The sequence below is a fragment of the Streptopelia decaocto genome, assembly GCF_964273445.1.
Source record: "Streptopelia decaocto genome assembly, chromosome: 1".
In the NCBI taxonomy this organism is placed as follows: Eukaryota; Metazoa; Chordata; class Aves; order Columbiformes; family Columbidae; genus Streptopelia; species Streptopelia decaocto.
In genome coordinates this window covers 204,193,026-204,210,923 of record NC_138663.1, presented here as the reverse complement: position 1 = coordinate 204,210,923, position 17,898 = coordinate 204,193,026, and the positions used below count along the sequence as shown (strand labels likewise).

At 40.8% G+C, this 17,898-nt stretch overlaps 1 protein-coding gene across 6 annotated transcripts in view; it reads left to right on the top strand.

Moving 5' to 3' along the window:
- The window catches only part of DLG2 (discs large MAGUK scaffold protein 2), an 895,217-nt gene extending 879,360 nt beyond the window's left edge, over positions 1–15,857 (top strand). For all 6 annotated transcript variants that reach the window (XM_082046221.1, XM_082046225.1, XM_082046223.1 and 3 more), the window contains 6 exons: positions 2,992–3,042; positions 3,780–3,881; positions 4,752–4,924; positions 5,633–5,742; positions 11,931–12,022; positions 13,041–15,857. In XM_082046221.1, the coding sequence (XP_081902347.1) occupies positions 2,992–3,042; positions 3,780–3,881; positions 4,752–4,924; positions 5,633–5,742; positions 11,931–12,022; positions 13,041–13,147 (635 nt within the window). In that variant the 3' untranslated portion in view covers positions 13,148–15,857. The remainder of the gene's footprint in view (positions 1–2,991; positions 3,043–3,779; positions 3,882–4,751; positions 4,925–5,632; positions 5,743–11,930; positions 12,023–13,040) is intronic.
- The last annotated feature ends 2,041 nt before the right edge of the window (positions 15,858–17,898 follow it).

The window sequence follows — 17,898 nt, the reverse complement described above, 5'->3', positions numbered from 1 at the left end:
ATATAGCTAACCTGTGCTAATTAAGCCACTAGTGTGGGTGGTAAATGATAAATAGGAGCCCACATCCTGCTGATTTCACACCATGTCTCACACCTCAAAGCCATTGCAAGGTTATAGTAATCCAATTATTCATTGACTCTGGAGCTCTTCGTTATACTTAATACTTCATGGACTACTCCAAAACAATGTAGTACTGACTGAGTACAGATCATTAAAGAATACCACCCGGTACAGTTAACATACGTATTAGTCTCTGAGGGCTTATAGGATTTTGTCTGGATAGTACCTGGAAGGATTTTATTCACCTAGAAACTTGAGCTTCCTGAGCCCTTTTTCCAGAAAAGTAAAGTAGTGAAAATGGTACAGCTTTCCCCAAGCTCACACTCCATGTTGAGTCTGAAACCCTGCACTGAAGAGCTCAGGAAAATGTCTGTCTTCAAGTCCCTTTCCCACGGCTCAAGCTTCAGCACAGTTTGAGTGGGCTGGAGTGTTTTTCTCTACCCTCAGTCTGGCCACAGATTCACAAGTCTTCTCTATAACAACTGGCTTGCTCATCTCAGTAGCCCATACCCTACTGGTAGCGTGGATGTAATGACAGCTTTAGCATTTGGACATGTCGGCCAGAGACTGGGCAAAACAGAAGGTAAAATCTGTGCTGGTTATAATTCTGTGCCTAAGCCAAATATTAGTTCACAGAAAAAATTTTAAACAACAGTGTCAGAGTTATTGGTTATTTTCCTTCAGCTGCTCTTGTCACTGTCACTCCCATGGGATTCTACTGTTTAAATGCAGATGTCTGTATCTGACCTTGCTGTTTAAATGTTGTTATGGGACAATGGAGACAAATGCGCCCTTCTGACTTTTTTATCTCATCTCAAAGTAGACATCTAAAATAGGTCAGATGACTCATGTCTTAGAATAAGCACTTGCCTATTTGTGGACACCCATTGACCCTAAAGGGTACCTAGGGACTAGCTCAGACATTAGCACTCATAATACAGGTTTCTGAAATCAGCTGAAATTAATCCCCTTTTGTGAATCTGTAGGCCATTGAAACAAGAATTTCCAAGTGTCAGATTGTATTTGTACAAACAGACTCCCTTTCCCACGTTTATTACTTGATGGCTTTATTGCCCACCCCAAAATTGACATTCTCACACTGTTGAAAAGCATAAGCTTGGCTCTGTGGGGCTGGAGGGCAGGCAGTGCAGGAGCATCCTCATCCAGCCTGAAGAATGAATGATTTCATACCCAGGGGAATGGGCCACCCTGACTTTTATATCACCCCCAAAATTGACAGGAAAACTTAAGGGAAAATAATGCATCTAATATACAAAACCTGGTGTGACAATAATTTTAGGTTTTTAACTTTGCAATAAGCCAAAGTTAAGCAAGTGATTACAGTATCAATCATTTGCAAATAGAGAAGAAAATCCATTATCCACACTCTTCAAATGTTATGTTGCCTTGCCCTCAAAAGCTGTCTAATCTCTTCCTTTTATTAAAAGTGATGTTTTCTCCTTTGCTGCTTCAGCACTGTTACTAGTTTGGATTTGGCCCTGTCTCTTTCTTCCTCTCTCCTAACACATTAGTACTTTTTTTGGGTTTTTTGCTTTTTCTGTCATTGTCCTGAACTACAACATTATTTTTACTTGAAAAGCTTTCTTACACATTTCTCAAAGCTGTCTAGATAGTATATCACAAAATATATCTATCCATGTAGTAGATTCATGGGGTGGGAGTCAGGTTAAGACTAAACCACCAAACATTTTATACCTAATTGGGAGCTAGGCATTGCACCCAATCCAAATCTTGTTAAATAGTTAATGGAGCCTCAAGACTGACTCAGAATGTGGTCAGACGACTTCAGGGTGAATGGTAACCCCTTCTGAATCCTAACTACATTGTCCATCGGGTGCCAGGCAGCACTCTTCCCTCTGCAAGAACACTTTGTCTTGGCAGGAGCCCATCAGAATAAAGTAACACAGACTCATGTGCATGCAAGCAGATGAGATGAAGGCAACCTTGTGTATTTTATAAAGCAAGCCCTGGCACCCCTTATGGCAGTATTTCTTCTGTAGTGTCTAAATTAGTTGCAAAATCCCATCTGTGGATCTTCTCAGAGATAAGCCCCGAACTGGGTAAAAATAAAATCATTTTTGAGTTTGCTAAGCCTAAGTCATATTTAGAACCTGCCAGAGCCCTGATGTGGTACCAAGTATGTAACAGTGACCCAGAAAGGGAAATGCCCAGGAATTATTCATGCAGTAAGTTGAAGAATCCTCCCCCCTCTCCTCCTGGACTCTCATAGAGGAGATGGCAGTGATGCACCAGGGCTGTTCACCTACACCCAAGTCATGGTCCATCCAGTGCCTACTGTTTCTCGTGGCAAAATTCTCTGCTTTTGTTCCCTAAATGTCACCATGAGGAAACAGCACTGTCCTAACAAGAGTGGAGGGAGGAGAAGTGAGTAAAATATGATGCTGTGAGGTTTGTGTTCAGGGAAAGGATAAGGGTTCATAGCTAGATGTCAGGTTCTGAGTAAACTAGGCTGTGGAGGTTATGCACAGAAAGACCATCAATCAAAATGTATATATTCTGAGGATAAAAATGGTTCAGTTTAGGTAGCTTGCAGATTTGCCCTGCAGCAGCATCCTGGGGCCTTAACAATCAGACAAGCAAAAGAATTGCATCTTAAACTTCTGCACTATCCTTGTAAACAGCCTTGCTATCAAATCAATAAATGAAGCCTTATTCAGCAAAGCCTAATTTCAGCAAGGAGAATTGAAACATGTGGCAGGAGATGGAGGGTAATGAAAAAAGTGACCTCCACACTTTAAAGTTATAAGGGACTTTGGAATGGTTCAAGTGAGAGCATTACCAGAGAGAAGTGTTGAACCCAATCTGTCTCTATGTGAAGCATTTTATCAAGCTTTGGTGTTTGCTGTGTTGCTTGTCAGCTTCAATCTCTTCTCTTTCTTCTCTCATCAGGAGGCCAAGAAGACTGCATCCTTTCTTATGAACCTGTTACCAGACAGGAAAGTAAGTTTCATCTGCTTTTCTGTCACTGTTCCTTATATTATTCATTTCACATTTTGGGGGTCAGCAGAGCAGTAAACTTTGTTGTGCTAGCCCCAGACTCTCTGTGGCCCCCTTTTTTGGCCACTCGGTCTATGCCATACAAAAGAAATGATGTAAGGCTCTCCCTTGCTAGCCCTCACTCCCTAAAGTGCTCAGGACTTTCCCCAGTAGGCTCTCATGGCCTTTACTAATAAATACATTAGTCAGGCTGCAAAATATAGATGCAGGTTTTCTAGATTTACTGCAGTATTGTTACATGGGAAGCCTCCATCACTTTCCTTCTCATGTCATATGTGTCTCTAACCAGGGCAGATGAACCTAGGGGAAGGCAACCAAAAATGGGAGCGCACCGACCTGATTTAATGGGGGATGCACCCATATCACTGAGGAGAAAAAAAATCCTACCATGTCCATTCCATGGCTCATGAGAGAGTACATCTGCAAGCATTGGGAGTCCCCTTGTTGAGCAATAGCACTTCCACATAGTCGTCTGACTACATATCCATGCACCATCAAAGAGCTTTGCAAAATGAGTGGTATTCATTCCATTGTCCTTATACATGTCAATAAATAAATTATCAATAAAATGTGCACGTAAGTTTTTACATCATACATAAAGGCAACAACTCCGATTAGTGTATCTTTGGGAAGATTCACTGTTACTACCAGTAATATCATAATTTCTTTTTGTCATTCAGTTAATTACACCAGGCCGGTTATTATTCTGGGTCCTATGAAAGATCGGATCAATGATGATTTGATATCTGAATTCCCTGATAAATTCGGGTCGTGTGTACCACGTAAGTATGATTTTACTCCTTGTTCTGCAGCTAAATTATATCCTTTGGTGTCACACATTAAGTAAATTGCTGTGTAAGCAACATCTGTGAAGTATATGCAGTTGTGTTTCTCAACTGAATTGTCTCGAAAGCGGTAGATTTTTATTAAACAAGGAGCCTTTTAGCCACTAACTCAGTTGACTCATCAATTAGTCAGTTGTTTCTTAAATAAGATAAAAGTTTTAAATACTGGTAAAATGTAAAACATTTCAGCTCAATTACACAGCATCCACCAATAAAAATATGGAGTTAACTGTGATTTGTGTGAGATCAAGGCTGTCTAATCTGAAAGTAATGTTGGACCTTGAATTAAGCAGTGTCTATATATTAGATCATTAGAGTTTGCTGAGTGTTTATTTCAGGCTCTGATTGCAGTCTTACTTCATTTTAAGCCGTTGTCTCCGCAAATACACCAGCTTACAACTGCTGCAGATGAGATCAAAATCAGGCCTGTAATTAAGGTTGAATTAAATTGATGAGATTGCAATTCATTTTATCACTGTAATAGGATTAGGTTTACAATCTGGAATGGGAGGTTTGTGTGTGATCCTGCTGGGAAAAAAGTAGAATTGTGGTAAATTCTAATTTTATGTTAGAGTGTAAGTATTGATTGGAGGTAAATATCAGAAGATATTACTATAAAAAGATACCTTTATTGTTGGAACTCCATTGAAAACAATATATGGTAGCCAAAGATGTGCTCTCAGATGTGGAGCACCTCCACTTACAGCACACACAGCATTGCCGCCCGAGGAAACCTTAATTGCTGCACTTTTTTTACATTAAATGTTTGTATAGACTACTTGATTTTCTGTCTTTTGTTTCATGCAGATACCACACGGCCAAAGCGCGACTATGAAGTGGATGGGAGAGATTATCATTTTGTCATTTCAAGAGAACAAATGGAAAAAGATATCCAAGAGCACAAATTTATAGAAGCTGGGCAGTACAATGATAATTTATATGGAACTAGCGTCCAGTCCGTGAGATTTGTGGCAGAAAGGGTAGGTTTAGACTAGTTTTATTGCCCGTGCAACATGATCTGTTTTGTTTCCACATTGTATCTCAGACATGGTTCCTCTGCCCAAAACATAAAATATCTGCAAAATAACAACATCCTAATATTTATAGACTTAACAATGACTCCACAAGTGGAGCCTCTGACTTTGAATGACTAAATACTTGGCACTTTCTGTACTTGGATGTAGTGCCATGGATTCAGGGATGTTACACAGAGCCTCAAGTACACCGTGAAACAGCCTTCCTTCCCTATTCCCTCTGTCAGGTGAATAAACTTAACTCGTTTTCACAGAGGTGAAGCAACGAAGCGCAGAAAGATTAAGTGACTTGCCTCAGGTGACACAGGGAGTCTTCGACACAAAGAAGAACTGAATTAACCAGTCGGAACACAGACATCTTATTATTTTTATGAAGTGATTTTCTTCATCTCTGAAAAAAATCCTCTCCCCCTCACTGAGTTCATCCCAGTAAAAATAAAAACCAAGTTTTTTCCCATATCTCCAGTGTATATTTTATATTAGCACCAAAGCAAAGAGAACAGAGGAGCAGAGTGCATGCCCTGGGGTCCCCCTTCCCTGCTGTGCCAGTAATGGCCCGTTCCAGAGCACAGCATCACAGAATTGCTTCCCATCTTTTGGCTGATCTGCAGCAAACTCTGCAAGAATAAACACACCCTCATCTGTTTCCAACAGGGCAAGCACTGTATACTCGATGTGTCAGGAAATGCTATCAAACGACTACAAGTTGCACAACTCTATCCCATCGCTATCTTCATTAAGCCTAAATCATGGGAGCCTCTGATGTAAGTATGAGCTACTTCTAACATTTTTTTTTTTTTCGGGCTACAGTCACAAATGGCACAACACAGGTCTTAAGTCTACATTTTGCTTGTCCTCTAAAATCAGTAATAACGAGAGGAAATGGGATGTGGTGGGTTTGGCCCTGGCTGGATGCCAGGTGCCCAGCAAAGCTGCTCTATCGCTCCACTCCTCAGCTGAAGAGGGGAGAGAAAATATGACAAAAGGCTCGTGGGTCAGGATAAGGACAGGGAGAGATCACTCAGCATTTACCATCACAGGCAAAATAGACTCGACTCAGGGAATGAATTTAATTTATTACCAATCAAGTCAGAGTAGGAAAATGAGAAATAAAACCAAATCTTAAAGCACCTTTCCCCCACCATTTCCTTCTTCCCAAGCTTAACTTCACTCCTGATTTCTCTGCCTCCTTCCCTCGAGTGGAGCAGAGCAATGGGGAATGGGGGTTGTAGTCTGTTCATCACACATTGTCTCAGCTTCTCCTTCCTCCTCAGAGGAGAACTCCTCGTACTCCTCAGACTCTTCCCCTGCTCCAGCATGGGGTCCCTTGTACAGGAGACAATTGTCCATGAACTTCCCCAATGTGGGTCTTTCCCATGGGCTGCAGTTCTTCATGGACTGTTCCAGTATGGGTCCCTACCACGGGGTGCAGTCCTTCAGGAACAGACTGACCCAGCCAGTGTCCCCACAGGGTCACAAGTCCTGCCAGCAAACCTGCTCCAGCGTGGGCTCCTCTCTCCACGGGGCCACAGGTCCTGCCAGGAGCCTGTTCCAGCATGGGCTTCCCACAGGGTCACAGTTTCCTTTGGGCATCCACCTGCTCCAGTGTGGGGTCCTCCCTGGGCTGCAGGTGGAGATCTGTTCCACCATGGACCTCCATGGGCTGCTGGGACCAGCCAGCTTCACCGTGGGCTGCACCATGGGCTGCAGGGGAATCTCTGCTCTGGGACCTGGAGCACCTCCTGCCCTCATTCTGCACTGACCTTATTGCCTGCAGCGTTGTTTCTCACATATTCTCTTAGAATCATAGAATGATAGAATGGTTTAGGTTGGAAGGAACCTTAAAGATCATCTAGTTCCAACACCTCCTCCATGGGCAGGGACACATTCCATTAGACCAGGTTGCTCAAAGCCCCATCCAACCTGGCCTTGAACACTTCCAGGGATGAGGCATCCACAGCTTCTCTGGGCAGCCCATTTGAGTGCCTCACCATCCTCACTCCTTTCCCCTGGCTCCTGTTGCACATCAGGGTTTTTTTCCCTTCTTGAATACGTTACCCCAGAGATGCTACCATCATCTCTGATGGGCTCAGCCTTGGCCAGCAGTGGGATCATCTTGGAGCCAGCTGGCGGTGGCTCTGTCAGAGCCAGTCTGTCTTCTTATAGAAACCACTCATCTAGAACTATATCCCTCCCCCCCCCAAAGAAAACCTCTTGCCATGCAAACCCAATACAGGAACTCAAGTAAAAGAATTGAGGATAAAAAGGTAATAAGAGATAGCCAATGTATGTGCATCAAGAGAAAATCAACTCAGTCTTATTTCCTTCTTTCATGACATGGATATCAATAATTGTATTGCATCTTGGGTCTTTTTTTTTGGCTCCATGGGATATTCTCAGTAGCAGCTTAGGGAAATATAATATTAATACTTAGGGAAATGTAAGGTTAAGGAAATACAGTCCTAAGGGAATCTAGACAGCATGTGTACGACTTTGTAATTGAAAATGGAACTGTTAACTGGGAGGGTAACAGAAATCCTGCAAATTCCTGAGCTCTGTCACTATTTTGGACCACTTGTTCATTAATAACTTGAATGATTAACTGGACAGTAGTTTTGTAAAGTTTGTGAATACCTCAAGGCTGAGTGAGGTGGCGAGCACTTCAGAAGATTACAACTCAGTGTAAAATCAGTAAGATGAAATTCAGCACAGACAAAGGAGAGAAAATGAAATGCACAAGTACAAGCAGAGAGTAATTAAGCTACAGCACTGCAGAAAAGCATCTGGCAGTTGGGACGGATCACACAGGAATATGAATGGATGGAAAATGCAGTTGCAGAAAATGAAACTGCCGCTGTGGGCTGTATTAACATCAATGTTGTGTAAGGACACAATAGATAGTTATTTTGTTTGACTAGGTATGGATGAGGCCACAGCTGGAGTGCTGGTCTGGTGCTGGGTACTGCCATGGAAGTGGAGGAGGAACGGGGTTACCTAGTGTCAAGGAAATATGGAAGTGACCTTCATACTGGTTAAATTCAGGATAAAACACACTGTGATCAATAATTTTCCATTTGCAACCATCATAACGCAAGAACTTTTCCGCTTAATAAATGATGGACAGTATGTGGTACTTTAACAGCCCCACCCTGACAAAAGCCCCCTTGGGTTGGATGATTCTTGACATTTCTTCCAGCCTTGCAATTCAGTTTTATTCTGATTAACTTGCTGTATAGAGGGTGAGAGGTGATCTGATAACATACACTCTGCATTGATTGTTTTAAGATAGATCTTAACCTACAGTTTTCCCATCCATAAAATATTTCCATTATTTGTCTAATGCTGATATTGCATCTGGAGTGATTTAAAAAAAATAGTAAATAAAAGTGTCCCTTAGTCTGAAAAATACATTAGGCAGAATCAGAAATGTGGCAATAACATAAAGATTTCATTGATTTGATGTAAGAACAGCAAATCCTTGAACAGACTGACGGAAAAGTGTTATGAAGTTGCAAAATATTGTGAGAGTCATCCTGTTATTAAACCAAAGCCATGTTAATATTTCACTTAGGAGAAAACAAGTTATGCAAAGTTAGCAGAATTTTCCTTACGGACAGGAATCAAAAGTAAGCTGTTCTTCACTCCCCAAATCTAAACCTGCCTCAGCGTTGACAGTATAGTATGGACAAACAATGTGAAATCCATTTGGTTCCTCAAATACCCTCTGGAAGACACCCTGAATTAGAAATCCAACCTTACATTGGACAGCAAAAGTCCTTATATATCAGTACTAGTTTGGGAATTTTGCAGTAAAATGGCTTATATAAATAAATTGTGTAAACACAATAGAACTTCTAAAAAACAAAACAAACAAACAAACAAAAAATAGAGTGAGAAAAATATATTAAATTCAGGTATCCTAAATTAGTTTATCTCCTGAAGCCTGCTATCCATAAGTAATCTTTTTATCTAGTTAATCTATCTAACGTGTATTTCCCTTATATAACAGCAGCCAAAATTAGTTTCTAACAGAAATGAGAACTCTGTTAATATAAACAGTATCATTCTTTTTAAATAATTGTCTTGGGAATGATGACACCATTCTGAGCCTCTTGCTTGTGAATATCATTTATTTTATTCAGTAATGAAGCTAAATCACTCAGGGTCTGGCTAAACACAGACTCTGACTTAAGCGGTAGGGAGTTGTAGGGTATGCATAGATGAACAGATATAACCCCTTTCTAATAGCTAATGTTATTTTAGAGTGGAGAACTTTAACATGGTAAACCAGTGCTCTGTGGGAACAGAAAGAGGATGTTTTTATGACAGTGTAACTGTGTTCGCTCAGATTTTTTAATTATCAGCTTATCTGCCACGTAGATTACTTCTGTTCATACAAATGAGTTGAAACTTAGTATAATAGGGAAGTAAAACTATAAAAGACAAAAAAAAAGCATCAAAAGATGCAGAGAGAGGATCAAAAGATTTAACTTGTGGCAAAACTAGCACTTAAATTCAAAGGGTCTCATTCTCATTTACACTATGTTCCTTTGCACCCACCCGATAGTGAAAGTATGAAGAATGAAAGGAACATAAATTTAAGGTTGCACCTGCACTTGGAACTCGGTTATCGTTGGTTCTCTGGAAATACCCTGCTAACACTAATGACCACAGCACTGCAAGACCATGAGGGACTATTTGATGTAGAAGTAATCAGTACACATGGCCTGAACTGGATGTCTCCTGATCCTACTTTTTTTCAGTCTGGGCAACCAAATTGCTGTAAATAAAGGGCTTTCCCTTCCTTTCCCATCTCTAGATGATTCCACCTCACAGGTTTAATCCCAGAGGGCTCCCAGTTGGTTCCTCCCAATTGGCCTCTCTCTCTAGAAGGAGGACGGTGATGGGATCATGGGGATGAGAGCTGGAAGCGATGAAGAGCCTGCCGGTGTGAGCTCCTCACTGGGAGAGGAAGAAAATGTGCCTGGAGGGACAGGTCTCCACAAGCATTTTGAATTCACCAGCTGTGCAGGTCTCTGGCTAGGAAATAAAAAATTAGAAGGGACTGCAGTTTGACAGCACTTTCAGTTCATCATGAAAAATGGACATCATGGTCCTCCCACTTCTCCATCCTCTGTCCTGAAGGCACAAAGTGGGCAGAGGCATGAATACAACTAACACAGTTTTATACCCCAGGCAAATCTACCACCTGAAAATTTAATTCACACTTCCACCAGTTTCAAAGTACCTACTATTTTAAATGCTTTTTTGTATTTGTATTTGTATTTTCTCCTCAGATATCCAAAAATCTTGAGAAAGGCTTCTCAGAAAATTACCAGAATTAAATCTGAAAGGAGAAAAACATTATTAGCACTAGAATATTGTGCGAGGGTCCTTAAAATGAAAATGTTAAGTTTGCATAAGAATTTGCAATGGTATTAATATGTCCCACTTCAAGACAGAGTTTTGGTTTAGTCACCTGAAGATACGTTCAAGTAGGCATAGCTGATGAGAAGCCCACCTGAACTCAATTACATATCAATCTTTCCAATAAATAGAATTAGTAGTATTACAAATTTAGCAGCATGACACAGATTGGCATATGTTAAACCTATTTATATAATCCACTAATAACTGTCAAATTTTTTTAAAGAAGTCTTTCTTATCCTTCATTTTATAAACCTGCTTTCTGCATTGCATTGGTACTTCCAGAGAGATGTTCTAAGCAGTGTTCCCAGCTATACAGTTAGTTATACAGTCAGAAATCTCTAAGCCATTTCTAGAAATATGTTTTTGCATCCTGGACACGTTACGGGTTGTTTTTCAGAAGCTGAGTAGGAGTTAGCTTTAGCAAGTTCATGCTGTTGTGCACTTCATAGATCTTTTTTTTTGTACACCATCGTGCACATAATTTCCTACATGCATCACCCCTGTCACACTGTATATAGTCCATTACCACATAATCATATGATTCAGTGCAAGGCATTAAATCAGACTTATGTAGAACAGAAGATCTCCCTTCTCTTGCTTTCCTAGTTGCCTCAGAAATCTGCCATCACATTTTAAGAAAAATGCATCCGTGCTGTGAAAAATGTTAGAACAGGCAAACTCTATTTATTATTGCTAATTAATTTGGATATCTACAGGCATATATGTGTAAGGGTCTGAATGAGTATGAGCTTGATTCTTTGCAAGTATATAGTGCTATTAAAAGCTGAGCATGCATGGGCAAGACAACCCATTTCTTCAAGTTATTAAATAATGCCTCTGTTGAAACAGAAATGCTCCACTAAGTAACAAATCATTGGCAATAAAAGAATGTTGCTGACACTGTCTATGTTTTCACATTTATGGGTACCCTGCATATTTTAGAATCTACAAGTCACATTTGACTGGGAATCTCTATAGTTAATCAGAAAATGCTGGAGCAGAGAATACAAATAATAAATTCATCTTAACTTTTCCTATTGGAAAGACTCCATTTTATTTCTCATGATTATCTGGAACTCATGCCTGCATCTGAACCAAGAAGTCTCCCTGGCAGACATGCTGGGCTCCTCCTGGGACTTCCATACAGGGATTACAATGACTTTGGGATTCCTCCCACAGGGTCACGAGTCTTCCTGACCTGAAACCTGCCTTTGGTCGTAATTTCTCTCCCATAACCCCAGCCTCAGTCAAAATGGACCTTCCATTTCAGCAGTTTGGACAGTCTCATTCAGATGGGACAGTGGGCTGTGGGCCTAGAAGACAGGGAGGTTCCTGAAGAAGCTTCAGGTCTGGAGTGTGCAGACCTGGAGACCTCCTGGCTCCCAGACTTACCCATGGCAGGGAGGAATTTTACTGTTTGATTCAATATCGATATCAGTCCATCTGCGATTCAGTTGAACATATCTTTTAGGAAGATGTTCTAGTAAGAATCTAAACTTCTTGACTTCCTCTGTATTTCTAGGGAAATGAATAAACGTCTCACAGAGGAGCAAGCGAAGAAAACCTATGATCGAGCAATTAAATTAGAACAAGAATTTGGAGAATATTTTACAGGTATGCTTTTATTTAAAACATTTTTGTTGTCCTGAGGCACAGTCTCTTATTGCAAAACAACTGGATCAGCTCTGTCTCTGGCCTAGAGTGCATATCACTGTAGTACGCCCATAGTAAAGACTTCTAGCTTGGGAGTACTTTTTCCCTGAAATTTAAGGGCAGTTGAGGCATTCAAATCCTCAGAAGTTTGATGCCCTGAAGGAATAGCTACGTGTGAATTTGGTTCCCTTCTTGACCCAAAACTGCTTTTAATGAAGTCGTTGAAAATGTCGCATCATTGCATTTGTACAGACCAAAGAATCCCTCACTAGTTCAAAGCAAGAACTCAAGCTATAGATTATGGGAGGGAAAGAGAAAGGCATATTCTTCGTGACCTGGAAAAAAAGCAAGATTTAAGACCTGCTCTTGCTCCCCCCTACTCAGGGGACTGGTATTTGTGAATAACACTCAGAAGTCCCCAGTTGTCCCTTGGCATGCTGACAGTGTGCATAATGTGAACTACAGTTCCAGATTTCTGCTGGGGATACAAGGAATTTTAAGAGTATAGACACTGTGCTTTGTGTTGCAGTTGCTTTATCTTCTGTCAGCTCGGGCCTGACCTAGTTAACTTTTGCAGCCCAGAGTGAGTTCATTACAACCAGGTCAGGAAAAGAATAGGCTGTAAATCTGCAACTCACTGCTGATGTAGCTTCTAAATCAAATGAAATTTAAATTTTGACTGGTGACAGTGGGAACCTACCATGCTGCCCTCCCCTAGGACAGAACTGCCAGTTCTCTAAACTGACTTAGCTCAGTCTTCTCACTACAAGCAGTGAGATGGGTCTCTGACATGGGAGGTGCCATTGGGTTGAACATAGTTGCCACCTGCAGAGGTACGACTTTTCCATAACCAATATCACAATGTGCTAGTATTCCTTCTCATTTCATCAGTATCTGTGAGTACACTGAAAATCTGATGACACTGGATGCTGTAGAATATATCAATTAAAAGCAGTCTTGTTATGTTTTCTTACTGCAGCGATTGTCCAAGGAGATAGCTTAGAAGATATATATAATCAATGCAAACTTGTAATTGAAGAACAATCTGGGCCTTTCATCTGGATTCCTTCAAAGGAAAAATTATAAATTAGCCACTGCACCTCTGATTACGATGGGAGAATATTTAGAAGAAAACTATAATATACTATTTGGAGGCTTTCCTGTTTTTGTTGCATTTATGTTCTTTGCAGTCAATGTGAATTTTGATGAATGTACAACACAAAGTGTTTGAAGCCATGAAGGACACTGATGGGTCAAAGGGTAGGAACAAAAAGACTTCTACCATAAAAAGCAAATCTGTTGTGTGCTCAGAGCACCAGTTGTAGGTATAAACTTTTGACATGGAGACCCTCTGTCAAGGGGAGCTAGCCACCTCCTGTGCCCATGCGGACATTTTGATTGATTTCTATGGCTGAGCTCAGTGTGTTGATTGCTTTAAAGAGAAGTTCCCAGCTCTTGAACCTCATATAGGGCTTGATCCTGCAAGGCGCTCAGCACTTGACCCCAGTCCCTACATATGAGTAGCCTGTTGACTTGGAGTCACTTGTGATCCTTCCTTATGCCATTCAGTCCCACCAGTTCCAGTAGGACTATTCATGGGCTCAAAGCTAAGCACAGGCTTAAGCGTTTTGCTAGATCAGGGCCACATGCACCTTGCAAAATCAAGCTCAGTATTTGGTCCACTTCCTACTGAAGTCACTGGTAGGACACTCTTTGACTTGACTGGGAGGTGGGTCCTATTCTAAGCTTGTCATTGCACATTTGTGGTTGGTACACCTCGACTTTGGTAACTATGCACATCTTTTGATTTCTGAAACCAAGTCAAGCATTTCTTTTTTCCCCTTTGGAAACACTATAGCATCAGGAACTAATAACAATATAGTTTATTTTAATGGAGTTTGGGGGTGGGAAAGGATGGAAGCATTTCACATCACACGTGTGCACACAAACACATTCCCACGCAGACACACACATGTACGAGGACTCACAGTACCTATGTTGACGAGGAGGGATACAACTGGGAAAAGCTTTAACATTTTTGATTGTCTATTTTATCATTTATATTGATAGAAGGCACTTAAAGATGGAATAATTTATAAAAATAAAAAATATATTGATGTATAGAAACTAATTTCTATAGGTAAAAATGTTTTTGTGAGATATTTTGTAAAGATTAATTAATTGAAAGATTAAATATTTACACCCTTGTGCGACTGTAAAATGTAAAGAGGACCATCAAGTTGCATTATCCCTTTTCCATAACAGATTCTCTGCTATTAATGGCAAGCAAGATAATTCCTTAAATTGTAGCTGTCATCTTGTTTTTCTTTCAATTTAATCCTCTCCCTTGCCTCTATTTAATCATGATGAACTCCTATGGAAAGATCTCTTGAACTGACTGCCCTGTAGGACCTTTTCTGAACACAGAAGGATAATGCATCTTTAAATTGAAATGGATGATTTTTTCAGAAGCAAAAATGTCAGTGCTTGAATGCAGTTAATAATTTCTCTCTTGGAGGGAGTCACACTTCACCCCTAATGTTTTATGATTCTTCCTGTTTCTTTAAAGGAAATACCAAAAGCATTTGATCTTTCCTCTCTTTGCAGGCAGACAGGTCACCAACTAACTTGTATCTTCATTCATTTCACAGTCAACAAGGGTCTTAAAAGCAAAAACTGAGGCAATGGACATTTGTGAGGGATTTGGGGAAAGTCTGTGGAATTGCAGTTTGGGGTGAACAGAAGAGGAGAGGGAGGTATATTTTTCTCGTTTCACAATGCCCTTCCTTTGTACACTGATGCCATTCTTCACTCTGACACACAAGGGGACAACTGCAAGAGATATCATGAAGTGAACTGAATTGCCTTTACTGCTGCTGGACCATGTTTTCTATAAAACACACACTCTCCTGCCCGCTGCGCCGCAGGAGGCCAGTGCTTATTAGCTGGTGGCTACAGGAACCCTAATGTCTAAGGACGTTTTAAGGGCAAATGCTAAATAGACTCCTCAGTTCCTCGTCTATTTGAAGCTTACATTTCTACACCCTGTCAAGCTGACAGGTATATCCAGCCAACCTCCATGGAGAGCACGACTAGCTGGATGTTTGCAATATAGCCACCAGAAGTGACATGGTTAAAAATACGGGCATTTAGGCGGCCCTGAGGTGGCCTCCCACTTATTGCCCTACTATGGTAACTTTGAGAAGTTTGCACTTCTTTAACTACTATTTTTCTTGCCTGGCCAGCGCAGATTTATAAACGAGGGTTTCAGTTATGTCTCCAAAAGAGCTTCGTAACCAGAAGGGCTAGAAACTTTTTTTTACAAACTATAAATGAATGAAAGCTTCGATTTTGGATAATTCTGCAGAAATCCACAGAGTGACCCCAGATCTTTGGAAGCCATGGATTTTTCCATGCTGGCAAAGTACTATTGCCCCAGGTTGGGAAATAGCCCACCAGACCTGAAAAACCAAGTATCCTAAAGCAGGAACTTCATTCTGATTTTCAGCTCTGTTTTTAAGCAATCGATCACATCTGCTTCTTCGTTTCTTAGTTCAGCATGCAGCCTTTTACGGTACTATCCTACTAGTAACTGTTTTGCTTTGTCATGTGCTGTGCTTTACAGTGAACAGTAACACTATGGCTGAGTACAATCAATTTTTCCATCAGTCCTTGGTTACTGTAGTAACATTATTTATTTTTCCCTGTCTGTTGTTTGTGCTTCCAGTTTAAAGTTGCCATTGCACTTCTTTTTTTTTTTCTCTTTTTTTTTTTTTAAATAAAAAGTATATTTAAAAACAAATCACCAAAAGAAGCGGTGAGAGGTCTTATTTCCCCTAGGACTTGTAGTCCCATTTGTTTTGTACGTTGATGTTTTGCGTTTCATGTTTCAGCATCCTCAGAGCTGCAGTTCATTTTTGCATTGCAGCTGTTCAGATCATACTGGGTGGCAGTGGGAGGAGGAAGAGAAACATAAGATTCATGCAGAATTACATCTGGTGCAAAAAGAACAAAAAAAAAGAAGGAGGAAAAGTCCAAACTCACAACCCACAGCAATTGGCGCCTGAGACCATGTTGGTGCTAACACAGCTTAGCATAATCAGTTTCCTTTTCTGTCCATGTAAAAGACTTGTGAGCATCTAAACATGAGACAAATGTAAATGCTGGACCCTTTAGGAAAAGTGCCAGATCACACCCCTGGTGCTATTTCTCATGTTCTGGCACTGTGTGTAGCACCGTAGGGTCTAAGCAGAACCAAAATTATCACAGCTTTTTGTCCACCCATGGATGATCACAATGACATCTTGCTAGCTTCGTGCAGATGTGCAATATTACAACCTATTTATTTCTCCTTGCCACAGAGCATCTTCCGTGCACTGACTCATTGGGAGCTTGCTAGCAAGGCTCAGTGAAACGGCACTGTACTGGTCTGACGGTCCGACCATCAACCAGTGAAAAAGCCTCTTTTGCTTAATCCCCCTTCCTACAGAGGTACCCTGTCCACGCTAGCGCTTTGTAATTTCTTTGGTAGTAAAGGCTGTTTCTAGATAAATATTCTGTGATGTAATTGTGTTTGTAGCTAGCATGGTTTGATGCTCCGGTGTGGATAGGGTCCCAGGAACCACCCTGTGAAAGTCAAGGACAAGAAATCTCTCCGTTGCACTGAAATTTCAAATCCTCATCCTGGAGAGCAGTGTGGAACCTGAGCTAATAACCACTATGAGCCAGTGACAGTGTCCTAGTTCTGCAGCGTCCACCTACCTATTTACATGAGTTTTCTATGGAGAAAGGTGTTACACCTTCACTGTTAACTTACTCATCAACACTCATTCAGATTGTATTTTGGTTTGGTTTAATTTTATTTTTTGTTTTTCAAATTGTATCCCTGACCGGAGGATTCAATGAGTAATAACACAAGAGGATATTTGTAGGATAAACAGTGTTCATTTAAAAAGTCTCAAGCTTCTTTTTAAACTGCAGATTTAAAGCCATAATATCTGCCGTGTTCACAGAAAGTGGTCTTTTATCCTCCACAGCTTTTCATCTTAACATTTTTTCTCTTGAACATTGTGTCTGCCATGTTATGCATGCAGTTCACTGTGCAACTGCATTCATGTGCTCAAGCCCATGCCTTGGTGGAATAAATGTGTTTTCCTATTACATTAAAATCAGAGGTCTTGTCAATTAGTTCAGATGTAAGAATGAGGTTGTCATTACATTAAAAGAAAAAAAAAGTTTCCAATTTAGGGCACAAATCAGTATCAAAGTTAACAGTAAATAACATCTCAAATCTATTCAATGTATAGATAGCCTAGATCCTCAGCTGGTGTAAATCATGGTGACTCCATAGATTTCATAAAATCACAGAATGGTTTGGGTTGGAAGGGACCTTAAAAGGTCATCTAGTCCAACCTCCCTGCAATGAGCAGGGACATCAGCAGAGTCTGTCCCACTTACACCACTTGAAGTTACACATTCTCCCCATTACACAGACATTTTAGCATTACTATGAAACACCAAGGCCACACAATTAAACAGCAGCTCAACACTTTCCATCATCATCATTATTTAGTGCTTATATTACTGTAGCACCCAAAGGGCCAAGTCACGGACCAAGAACCTTTTGAGGTCAGTGCTGTGAAACTGCTGAACTAAAAGACCCCCCGTGGGCCAAATGCTGCGGCAGGATTTTCAGAAGGCTTCAGCCCCACCGGTATCTCATCAAGAGCAATAGGAACCACCACCCCTTTGGCCCTTTTGAGATTCTGTCTTTAAGGCGAGGAGCATGAGAGGTGACCCATCATCCCTCACACCACGTTAACAGCTTACGCCGCCTG